The 13587-nt window shown below is 35.9% G+C and overlaps 1 protein-coding gene across 1 annotated transcript in view; it reads right to left on the bottom strand.

Annotated features, from left to right (window-relative positions):
- Positions 1-1972: 1972 nt before the first annotated feature.
- Positions 1973-13587, bottom strand: part of LOC104163860 (chromosome unknown open reading frame, human C3orf67) — a gene marked incomplete at both ends in the record, with an annotated part of 29778 nt that continues 18163 nt past the window's right edge. The window contains 2 exons of the mRNA XM_009702990.1: positions 1973-2034; positions 8895-9098. Of these exons, the coding sequence (XP_009701292.1) occupies positions 1973-2034; positions 8895-9098 (266 nt within the window). The remainder of the gene's footprint in view (positions 2035-8894; positions 9099-13587) is intronic.

Here is a 13587-nt window from a genome sequence, read left to right as displayed (position 1 = left end):
CCTGCTGATCATACATTAAAATTGGCTTTAAAAACAGTTCAGGAACTTAGTTATAGAATTACCATTAATTTTATCTCCCTTTCATTTAGGTACACACCTTCTGTAAAAACATTACAAAGTTTTCCATTATAAATGAAAGGTAATGATGTGAATAATGGTATTCAGGTCACACCATCTCCAGTTTTTATATCATGATGCAAACTGACCTCATAATTTTGTCATCTTCTGTATTTACAGCCCAATAATGCTTTTCTGGCAGTTCACAAGGGCTACTGAATTTATGAGGCATTTGCAAGTCAGGTATTTTACGAATACGTTGCCTGTATTTCTCGAAAATGATTTCTAGAGAAATTTAAGTCTACTGTGTGTACCAGATTAAAATAGCCTAAGAACTAAGTCGTAATTTATACTATTTTGTTTTAAATTTTATTATATGGAGATACAAGTTTTCATTGTTGATCATATTAACTTGATACGATGAAATGCTTTACTTTTACAGATAATGGTATTTATTCTATTTTTCAGTATATAAAATGTACCAAGTACCAAACTGCTTTAGCACATGCATAAAAATAACTTAATGAAATCTGACTCAACAAATGTATGGGCAAAAAGAAAACAATGTAGCCTGCACTAAAATATAGGCAATTCTAATGCCATCAGAATATGAAATCAATTCTGGAATAAAGTGTCCAAAGTGTCAGTCTCAAGGTACCTGATATGTTACCCTGTCCACAGGGACTATAGTCAAGTGTCTTTGTCTACTTCATCTGTTGTAACAATTCATAAGGATAGAGATAGTTCCTTTGATAACCAGCACCCAAAGCTGGTTTTCTAGACCAGCATAAGTACTTTGATTCACATGAAAGGGAACAGGAATCCAGGATTGTACTTTAACTCCAGTAATACATTGTGTGTACTAGGAAACATGGCTGCATTTTGCAATAACTGATGCATCTGGGTGAACTTGCACAGCAAGTTTCATAGTGTTCACTTCATCTAACAAGAAGATTTTAAATCCATAAAAATATGGATGGCAAGTAAGACAAGTGACTGAAAACCTGTGTGAGGAGAAATGCATACTATCCTGCACAACTGACTGGCAGTAAGCTATCATAAAACATTTCAGACTGTTGACAAAAGATAAAGTTGCATTTGAAATGTCCTCTCCCCCTATCCCTCCCAACACACAAAATCCACATTAATGACACCAAGTGAAAGTGAAATAGGACTACTTTTTAAAATAAGTACACCTTTTGTTCAGACTGTTTAAAAACTGACAAAGTGACGTTAGGGTTTCACAGGTACCAGGCAGTTCTGAAACTGGACAATTAATTTTGTTTGCCTCATTTTGATTATTTCTCCCTACCACCCTCTCCCCTTGTCTTCATCTCACCTTATATTAAAGTCACAGGGACTTTGTTGCTGATTCCACACAAACCAGATCAAGCTAAAAACTTGACAGTCAAAATATACTGTAGACACGATCCCTTTGAACTATCCCACAGTGTTGTAACACCTTCTCCTGACTGGGCTATCAATTGAAAAAACCTGTCCAAATAAGTAACATTAAAATCTTTCGCAACAAATGGATTCCCTGACACCTAGAGTCACATACAGAATTCTAGTTCTAAGCCTTCAAAGTAGAGAGTGAGAGAGGGAGAAAAAAACCAGATGATAGTGTATGTGTGTCAGATGAGGACGATTTGCTGAATCACGCATCAAAGCAGATGTAGGAGCAAGGCCTATGTCAGTTACTTTAAATACACATCCAAAACATGCAGCATTCAGTTTTGTGTTCCAGGACAATGCAGACATACTGCAGACAATGACTAAAACGAGCAATAGTAAAGCCCTCTGAGAGGAGGTTGCAATTGAAAAGAGATTTAAAATTAAATCAAAGAATGTCACATTTAATATTCAGAACACTCTAACTGAATCCTTACTGCCTGGGCTATAAAAGGAATCTTACCGTGGGTTGGAATGAGAAAGTGGGCTCATTTCTTTCTGATAGTGATGCTCCTGACTGATGGGCTATGAAAAACAAAAAATAATAGTGAGAAAATAACTTTGCAAATATTCTTTCAGAATGTTTAGAAGTATGCAAGAGATCTTTTATGAGCATACACATTTGCAGCTTCTGATATTAGAATTTTACAGTCGTCTTTCTTACCTGTGAAATTAAAAATGGATATTCAATTCCTAACTGTGCAAAAGTACAACTTAACAGATGATGCTTGTCTGAGTGGAAAGACACATGAATTAAGGAGTCCACCACATGGTCATTTCTCTATTGACTGTGACAGTGTTGGGACAGAGTCGGGAAACTTCAGAGAGGAAAGAGTGGCCAAGTCTTGTGATAGAAAAGTATGGACTGTTCGTGTATGGTGCAGGAACTCGTAGCAGGATCTGTGCAGAATCAACCATTCTTAAGACTAGACAACACTGAGCCACAGCCAATAGGGCTGGCAGGCATGGTTCCTCTCTCCTCAGAAGCACCATTAACAGTAATCTTAGCAGTCCCAAATGAAGTTTGGGCTGAAGCACATGTGATTCTCTATGGCACTGTCAATTTGAAACCTGGAGCAAGCTGTTCATGAATAGCTAATGGTGGACTTTGTGAATGTTCATACAAAAGATGATCATTTTTGACAGTCTTCAAATCTTACCTACCCATTGAAGAACGTGCCCCAACAGTTTCAAACTACATTTGGTTTATGGGATTAAAATCACTTGTTTGCAAGAAAGATCAATATTCATAAACTGGTATAGAAGTTCAAGAATTCAAATATTCAGAAATACATTTTCTCTCAGTATATATGTAGTGCTTCCAGAGAGACTCCCCCTGCCACTATCACACACCTCAAAACCAGTTCTAAACAAATCACTGAAGCAAATGCAAAAGAATTGAAAATACAAGCATACATTAACAATACTTGTACAATCTGGTACATGAAATGCTAAAAATAAATACAAAACATTATGAAAGCAATTGCTTTTTTCACAGAAATCACTATAAAAATGAGTATATTCTCACGGTTTCAGGAAGTGGGAAGGGATGTTGTAAAATACATGTTTAGGATGAATGACATCCTAATTACTGCCAAATATGAGTCACTGCCTGGTGGTGGATAGTTCAATTCCCAAATAATGGCTAGTGGAAGACTGAGGATGAGACAGAAAGTGAATTAGTCAGTCTATGAACCAGAATATCTGTCTAAATAATTTTTAGTCTCATTTCACAGTAAAGAATAGTCTGCCTCAGTTTTGCAATTTGACTTGATGTGAACAGATCCCTCCAGGGGTTGTCAAACTGAGCTCTCAGTTGGAATAATTCTGGGTTTAAATATCACTCCTCTTGTCTGTCAGACTTCCGTTCTGCCAGACCATTTTTCTATTAAGTGCCTTTCTTTTCTGAAACATCACAAAGGAGGCCAGAAGACCTTCTACAAATTAGGTACGAAGCTGGAAGTACTCTTTCAAATATTTTGCAGATCAATGCTTATGTGACTGAATTTATATTTAGGAAGTTGCTTGGGGAACAAGTAGTCTTTCTTCTCTGAGTACTCCTTACTCAAAAGACAGGTCTTAGTGGTGAGCATATTTTGGAGTCTGCTAATGGAGCATTATACCACTACAAGCTTCTAGAATGTATCAATGAGCATTCTAGGAGAATCTTCCTTCTTCTCTGCATTTCGCATTGACAATCAGGGATCATATGCTGTAAGATATCCTGAATTCTCTTATAAACGATTTTACTACAGAATGTTTGTCTTATATCTGAAGTGGTGTCTGAAGTGTGGAAACAGCTATCCAAGAAGCTAAATGGGCCAATTCTGACAGGGCAGGAAGGTCTTACTGGATCTCTAGAATAAAGCAGGGCATTTAAGCAGAAATATTTTGTAAGCTTTGCAAATTTTCTTGGATAATATGTACATGTGTGGGTATAAACTTCACATTATACTCTGCAATATATAGAACTGTGTCTTTCATATTGTTGCAAAGCTAACATGTAATTTCATAGACCTTAAGATTTAATAAAACATTCAGGTAAGACACGGTCAAATAAAGTATTTTAATATACTTAGCTCTATATACACATACTATTGATTTGGAACTGTGCCCCACACACATTTTACAAGGGTTTACAATTCTCCTTCGAAGTAAATCCATTTTAAAATAGAAGTTTTTCATATTTATAAATGATAGCTATGCTAGTTAATGTATAATATTCAAAGCTATTTTATTCCTTTTTGGCTGTCATAGTTTATGGCAGCACTAAACAAGTTACATTTCAACGATTTCTCCTGACAGCATATATTCAGTTCTTGGTAAACTATCATAGGATATAAAAATACAGTTTTAGTATATCTGTTTTACAGTAGTTTAAGGACATCTGTTCAAACTGCAACTTAGCAATATGATTGATCTATGTGCCTTTACATTCAGAAAGGTTTCTTAGATTCATTAGAGTCAGTAAGATGAGAATTTTAAGTGAATCTGGAAATCAGAGTAACAATGGCAAGTGATGAAAAAATAAACTAACTAAAAATGTGTTTTATATATAAAATATTACTTTGATACATAAGTTTGCTATCTAACATGATTATATCCTGCCCTGCCTTGCAAAACATCATAGGCATTTTAAAATGAAAGGTACACAAAAAGCTGCCTTCTGGTGGTGCTGTTGCCATAGATTCCACTAAGGGACAAAAATGTATAAAATGAACAAAAATTTGGAATAAAAATACTTCTTACTTATCTCTGAAGAACACAAGAAAAAGCAATAGATACTACTGATTTAAATAATCAGAAAGATACAACCTGGAAACACATGTAAGCATGAAAGTTTAATCATGACAAGAATTTCTAGCTGCCCTTAATTTCTCAAACTACAATATGAAGATTATTTCTATTTCTTTTCTATATAATGCACTGCTAAAATCACTTGCCTATGCAACTGGAAGATGGCTACAGATTATATATAAACTTTTCTGCAGTTTGTACATCTGATTTTGGAAGGAATGATCATTTGCAAATTCTCTTGCCTCAACTCAAATGATGGTGGTACTAAAGATCAGTAACATAAAAACAAATTTGCTTTTATTCTACATGTATATTTCTTACATTATATATATATAAGGAATTAATATACATATAAGGAATACTTTTGGTAAAAACTGGAAGCTGAAGAAATGATGACTTTACTCAGGCTGGAGGACGAAGGAATTGAGAGCAGTCCTGTGGAAAAGGACTTAGACGTACTGGTGGATGAAAAGCTTGGACATGACCCACCAATGTGTGCTGGCAGCCCAGAAAGCCAACTGTAACCTGGGCTGCATCAAAAGCAGTATGGCCAGCAGGTTGAGGGAGGGGATTCTCCCCTTCTACTCTGCTCTGGTGAGACCCCCCCTGCAACACTGCCTTCAGCTCTGGGGTCCCCAACACAAGAAGGACATGGACCTGTTGGAGCCAGCCAGAGGCCATGAAGATGATCAGAGGGTTGAAGCACGTCTCCTATAAGGTTGAGAGAGTTGGGGTTGTTCAGCCTGGAGAAGAGAAGGCTCCGGGGAGACCTTCTAGCAGCCTTCCAGTACCTAAAGGGCATACAAGAAAGATGGGGAGGGACTTTTTAGCACCGTTTGTTGTGATAGGACAAAGGGTAATGGTTTTAAACTAAAAGAGGGCAGATTTAGACCAGATATAAGGAAGAAATTCTTCACAGTGAGGGTGGTGAGGCACTGGATCAAGTTGAGAGGTGGTAGATGCCTCATCCCTGGAAACATTCAAGGTCAGGTTGGATGAGGCTCTGAGCAACCTGATCTAGTTGAAGATGTCCCTGCTCACTGCAGGGGGATTGCAACTAGATGACCTTTAAAGGTCCCTTCCAACCCAAACCATTCTATGATTCTATGATTTTAGGTCTTACAGCAAGACCATGCATGGCAGAAGACTGAAATCCAGGAGGAACAACCTTTGAATGTGTTCTAATCACTCCAACTAGGTTGTATTTTGATCTCTCAGTTATGTAGACTACCTATGCATATAGCAACACATTTACTGCACATGTGAATGCTATGTATGGGGATTCACTGAAAACAGCTACATGAAATTATATGACAGATTCATAGATTTGAAAGCCAGAGGGAAGAATAAAATCAATGCATGATCATATGTATACCACAGGCTATTAAACCGTAGATCACCAATAAAAAACACTGAACAACATCAGATCTGGACCTGAATGAACCATGAAGTGGGTCCTCTGAATATACTCTACTCACAGATAATTCCCTGCTGACTGCTTTTGATATTTGACAGTTGACCAGTTCTAAATTCATTCAAGATGTGCTTTATCAATATTGTATGCTGCTCATTTTTAAACGAATATGTACAATGGTCTTAGAATGTTACATCTAAGCAGTTCCCTTAACAATTTTAACTTTACCCATAAGATTAGATTTTTTGAAGAGGACATATTTTCTATAAAATGATCTTGACTATCCTTAACCATATTACCACCCTTTAAATCTTTGTTAACTGAATCCCACACCAGATTTTTCACTGGTTTGACAATGATATCAGACTAACTGGTCTACATTAACTTTTTCATTTCAGCTACCCATTTGAATATTGGCACAGCATCACTACTCTCAAAGTCTTCTGAAATGTTGTAAGCATATCAAAATATACTAAAATTTAACATCAGCATACCAAAAATGCCCCCAACTACTTTTTAAAAAGTTTCTGTGTTAAAACAACTTGGGATGATTACATAATCACTTTGCATAATAAACGTTGTTTATAACTTTCTTAGATACTAAAGGTCTAGAAAATGAATTATCACCCTCACATGAATACTCTGCATTTTTCCAAATACTGGAACAGAATTACATCAACCAGTGTTAAATGCACATGTCCATACTCAAAAAACTTGTATCACATCTATGAATAGCTGGTGCTGTGGCAGCTATCTCATGAAAATATGAAGTGAATCAATAGATACTGTGAAATAACTGACATTGTACTGGTACAGAGAGTCCCTTTGCATACAGGCAGAGGTATGTGGGTAGGGAAGACTGCGGAAGATGAATTTCAGCAGTCGTTGTAGTGAGGGACTAAGTGGTTAGTCCTTACCTGAGAAAGATTAGGTTTGCTTTCTAAATTATCCTTTCCTGGAAACAAAGTTCTTGCCATTAAATCTTAAAAGCTCAATGTCCGCCTTGCAAAATGCACAGGAGAAACCTGACAAGGCTGTATGTGAAAGACACTCCAACACTTCAGTCAACTGAATGAAATTCCAAAAACTTCTCTCTCAAAGACTTGATTTATGTGGAGAAAGATGCCCACAAAGGTCCATTATGAAAAACTACAGCTATATTGAGTTACAATTTAAATGACTAACCTATTATATCTAAACACTTTTTTAAACTGACGCTGTTAGTCTGAAGCTACAGAAGCTGATCAAGGTAGTAAGATCAAAGAACTGTCTTTGCAATCACATTATGCTTCACTGAATACTGAAGCATTTTACTTTAAAAGTTCATTTTGTTTTAGTCATGTAATTTGTATTAGCCAAACCTGACATGTCTAAATATTCTTATCAATTTCCTTATAATTAAACTACTCAAAAATTAATGAGACTGCTATTCTCTTTATTTAATTGAGTTCCATTTGTCCAGTCTTGCAGATTTACACCATGTTTGAGTCTATTTAATGAGTACCGAGGAAATGCATTGAAATATGATGAAATCAACTAAATGTGTAATGTTGACGTATCTCCAATAGTTAAAATCAACTAAAGTTTCTCTGATATCCTGTGAAGTATTACTCTGAAAACCAAGTTCTCATTTGTACAATTACCGACTTATTGATACATCTCTTCTCATTTGAAACCTTCATTTACCAGTGTACCACAAAGTTCCAATGCTGTGTTCATCATTCACTACAGAGGATTGCTACTACAGGCCTCTATTTGGGCGCTACAGATCCCTGGAGGTAGTTTGCACCTAACATTTTAGAGCATTTACCCTACAATAGTTTATACTGGGGCAACACAGCAATGTTTACTCTTCTAACGTTGGATCTGTGTCCAAGAGTTGTGTTGTGTGCTTTACTTCAGTCACATTCACTGTTTATTATTTTTTCACCTATAATAAAATAAGAACTATGTTGCTGAGATATAAATGGAGTACGTGGTTATCTAGTTTTACAACGGCTCCTGCAAGTACATTTATATAGTTGCTGAAATGTTACTCTCTGATTTCATACATTCAGTACTCTTCCCTGGACTGTAACAAATAGTCCTCTGGTTCTTATAACACTCACATAGTGTCACACAGTGCAGCTGTGTGTGATTTTGTACCACTTTGTACCAGGACAAATAATGATATAAAGTTGTAATACAGAAGGCTCACATACTAAGTGCTCAGAACTATGGCAGCTTTTTGCCGCTGTTCTCCTGCTTCAGTCCTTTAAACAGTCAGCTTTTCAGTAATGAGATTTTATCATTGTAAGAAGCAATTATTTTCCATAACTTGCACGGTAATACAGTTGCTGACTGGTATATCTGGGTTTCATTCATTTTGGAACTATTTTTAAGTACTATATCACATACCTGCAGGTTGTCAGCCACTATTGTGACAAGCTGTACAGCCTACATGATTATTGAGGATTCTAGCAAGAAATATATATAATACATCTGCTCTTTGTCCATGGTGGTACTACAGAACCTGCTGGAAGTACATGTGTTTTGGTTGCGTGTTTTACTTGGTAAGTTCTAAAAAATGTTTGGTAATGATACCCTAAATTTCAAAGCTACATAAAGAAATTTTAACTCAAGACCCCTGAGTCTCAGAACTGATAGAAAGAAAATACTGCGTGTTTAGACTTACTGGTGGGAAACAAGAGTTCCAGGTTGCTGTGTCATCACTGCTTGTACTTATGCTAACATTGAGGTTATCTATCTGTGATGCGCTCAGCCCATGTGAGATCCCAGTGTCCCATAATTCTTCATTTTGTTGTCTCTTCATGCTAGCCAGCATCTGCAGTTCAGATGAACTCAGTTTACTTGACTGGTAGTTTTTCCAGCCATACTCCTGTGAAATAAAATGGAAAAGTCAACAATATAGACAGGATCATGGAACAGAATATATGAATAAAACAGATACCTTGGAGAATCTCTTGGGGAATCTTCAAGAAGCTACAATACTAAAAGAGAAACGAAATGTTTACTAGAAAAGATTAGTTAACAGATTTCTGTTCAGCTATGAAGATCAAGTGTATTTACACATAATTACAGGAAGACGAACACAAACACTGCTATGGAGTGCAGTTTGGATCCAGGGTGTTCGGTGAAGTTGCTGTTCCACTGCAATTAAAAACAGAAGATAAAAGCAGGCTTTCAGAAGTTCAAAAATCCAGTAGCTAAAATTGCTTAAGCATTAAATGCAAATCTTGAAATAAACCAAATCACAGTTATCACAGTATCATAAACACCATCAACATAACATTTAGTTATTTCTCAAGCACAGCATAAAATTTCTCTGGAAAGCCACAGATGTCAGCACTAAATTTTAGAAGTTATTTTGGTAACTTGCTAGTATATATGTTTTAAAATAAACATCACTGTATTTTCATTTTTCTTAATACTCATTGGTTGAATCGTTAATTTAACTCTAATTGTTAAATCAAACTTGATCCACAGGCCAAAAGCTAAAAACATGTATTAACTATTTTGCAGTTTGTACTTACACCTCATGCACAATCTCCTGATAAGATTAAGTTCACCCAATCTGCTGTGGCATCGTATTTGTTTAAAGAACTCCCTCTTTAAGAAAAACTTTCCCTTTTTTAAAGGGTCCACATAGATTGCTGTTTCACAAAGGATGAGGTCTAATACTTGAGGTCTCTAGTTTTGGCTCTGAATGGAATTACAAAGCATTTCTGCTTGAAAAGTGAATCCGAGTAGTGACCAGGACTTCACAGGATTTAGATCGCTGGAATATGGCCAGTGGGCTGCAAGACACCACGTAACCGTATTCCAGAGAGGGACGGTGCTTTGCTTCTAGTGAAGAGAATGAGGCTTTTAGACCAGGAGTTTATCATGTTCCTGGCAGAAAGTGCAATCTCAGTATATTTTGCTGTGGGGAGGTACAGGGTAACTGAAGACCTCAAGAACACACACAAGTCAGCAGTACTAGCGATATGAACATTGCCAGCTTTTCCTGCTATGAAATCCAGTGTGTAATGTTTCCGTGCGTCTTTCAGGGGTACAAAAGTCACCTTACCACCAGAAGACACACTGAAATATTACACATTGGAACTATTACTACAACCTCCTCTGCTTTCTCCCTATGTATACAAGACACATATCTAAGTCTTCTATGTGGATTATAATCGTCAATTGATCACACCTGAGACGTAGGAAAACTTGAAATGCAGCTTTATCTTAGTAAGAGAAATAGCACAGCAACGTTCAATACCTTCAGGTTATGACACCACACAAACATGAAATTTGCTTTTAGAAACACTCATGACCATACGCGAGTGATTAATAAAATATTACATAGGTTCAATTACTCAGCTCCACATAGGCAAGACATATGCAGCCCACAAAAGATGTTATACATTGGACATTGGTTTCCTCATTTTAAGGAAATAATAGAAAAAGATAATGTATATATCCTAGATTTTCATATACATTGATTAGTATTTCACATGTAAAGTGCTCACTTTCACTATAAAGATCATATGACAACACTGCTGAAAAAGGAGGTTATTTTCAGTGACACACAGTACTTTTTTCTGGTTTAGGGAGCTCCATATACCTTAATAAAACTGTATTTTCTAGGAATCAGAAAAGCACTATTGTCCATCTGATACTCTTTCCTGCCAGCTTTTTTTGTCCTTGGGATCAGAGCAAAGCCAGGAAGGATACTACACTACTTACTTCCCCTCCAGAAGTTTAACTGGGGATATGCTCATAGATTCATTCACAGTACTGAACTCCAAGTATAGTGTGTGCAACACAATGCACACTGGAAGGGATCAAGGAGAGGTGGAGAGGTGGAGAAACCCTTCCTTTTTAATAATACATGTGATGGCATCATGCAATGAACAGAACCTCAATTTCACCTCAAGCTCTGGAATATTTTACTATGTATTTGCAAAAACAGTTTTAGAATAAAAACATGCAGCATATTTTTATTTCCTCAGGGGTGCCATAAAAGAAATCAACAGTTATTATCTCAATAGCATGTAAAATAATACTTCCTATTTTAATTCTAGTTAAGAAATTAACTACCATTCAGTAAAGATTGCTGTGCAACATTAAGGTTTTGGGAGCAGCAACTCTATGAGATATTTTCAATGTTTCATTCTGACTACCATGATACTAGATTTCACTTAAAGACATCTATTGCAAATAACCAGTCAAAAAGAAAATTAGCACTGAAATGACAAAGTAAACTACCTTTGATGGGAAGTATGCCTGCAAGCTGACAATCAGCAAGCAAATATATCACATTTATGACTGAAGGGTGCTCACATGGCAACAGTTGCATGTGCAAGTATGCAAAACTTTGTGAAAAAGACAATTAATTCTAAAGCCTATTGCAAACATTTTTGATTTTTTACTATGTATCTCAAATTCTTAAGTCAAATGTCTTTGCAAAGATTTTTCCTATGGAATCTCCTCAAGCACTCAGAGGTTACTTTTTGGCACAGATAAATGCAGTCTGCCATTTTGTACAAGGTATAAGGAGATGACAGAAGCTGTTAGTACACCTGCCAGCCCTTTTTTACCTCTGGTTTTTGAGGTTCAAGCTTCATTCCTGAATAGTGTGATTATTACTACCATTTTTAATCCTAAAATAATACAGGATGTTTTCTCTAGACCCTTACTGAATGTATGTTAACCCTTACTGAATGTACGTTATTAGTTCAGTTACTATTAGTTATTTGTTCACTTCGTACGAAGCTTGCTCTGATGTATTAGTATTCTACCAGATCTGCAGCTGCTATAACTTTTATTGATCTTACTGAAGATGCTGATTTCCTGTTAATTTTCCTATATAGAAGCCTTCTGCATTTATTTGCTTATTATAAGAGAAGCTTTGGCTTATATTTTTTACCTAATATAAGAAGCAATTGGCATGCAGTCATTAAAATGACAGCATGAACTAGTGTTATGCAGAATAAAAGCACTAAGCATTGAAAGAACATTTTTCTCATTCTCTTTTCCATAAAGGCAAAACATTGCCCAAACCTCGTCTTTTCCTTTACATCTATGAAGAAAGATGAATAGATTTTTGGAATTTTTAAAAAACAATTCAAAATAATAGTTGATTTTCTTCCCCAGCTTATTTCTAATTGTCATTCAGTTTTCTTTTCTTTTAATGCTTTCACTCTAGAAATACTATACTCAGAAAGGAGAACAGACGTTATGACAATTCTCTGTGTTAAACATCCTGTACAATAAACTTCTTGTAATAAAGGACAAATCGTTTGCACTATTTATTCTGTAGCTTCAGATGACTACTACAAAAAAGACTCTTCACAAGTTTTATATTGTCTTTGCCAATTTTCAAAGAGAATATTTGAAAATTGAAATTAAGTTCACGTTGTAATTTAGGAGAAACTTTCGATGTAAGAATTAATTTTGCAATACTCATATTTGTCTAAAATTAGTATTTCATTTAGTAATTAAAAGCTTATCTTGTCTTTTTGCTTATCCTCCCCTTACGATAAAGTATTTTTATTAAGAGCTTAAAACTTTCGCTAGATTGACAAAACCTGTTGTTTAAAGGATTTTTTTTCATATATAATCACATTCTCATTCTTTTAGGTTAAAATGATTTATTCAGAACTGTTTGAATGTAGTTATACGTGCAGAAAACTTTAATTACCAGCTATCTACATGCTTGCAATATTACCCAGAGGGTTGTACTTCTTTCTTAATTAAAAATATTTGAACTTAATAATAGAGAACTCTATTAAAACATGAATAAAACATTGCAAGCAACCAGGTCCTTAAAGTATATTAAGTAGTTAGCAAATCGATTGCAGGAAGAGTTGGCTAAGCTTTTTTTTACTTTACCAGTCCTTTGTGTGAGCAGATTAGAAGAGACTACTTCTCTGCAAACTCACACTCTAATACGCTTTCATACAAAACTATCCTTTCATATATAATTCTTAAAACAATGAACAGTTTCAAAATGGAAATAAAATAATTACATGCCCACAGACAACAAAAACTCCAGTGCTGTCTCACTATAGTTAACAATATTACATCCTGGAATCATAGAACAGTTTAGGTTAGAAAAGACCTTTAAGAACAACAAACCCAACTGTTAACCTAGCACTGCCAAGTCCACCACTAAACCATGTCCCTAAGCACCACATCTACACGTCTTTTAAAGACCTCCAGGGATGGTGACTCCACCACTTCCCTTGGCAGTCTGTTCCAATGCTTGACAACCCTTTCACTGAAGAAATTTTTCCTAATATCCAATCTAAACTCCCCCTTGGCCCAGCTTGAGGCTGTTTCCTCTTGTCCTATCACTTGTTACTTGGGAGCAGAGGCAA

This window comes from Cariama cristata, unplaced genomic scaffold, assembly GCF_000690535.1.
Source record: "Cariama cristata isolate BGI_N322 unplaced genomic scaffold, ASM69053v1 scaffold15946, whole genome shotgun sequence".
NCBI lineage: Eukaryota > Metazoa > Chordata > Aves > Cariamiformes > Cariamidae > Cariama > Cariama cristata.
This window is presented reverse-complemented; position numbering and strand designations above follow the sequence as displayed.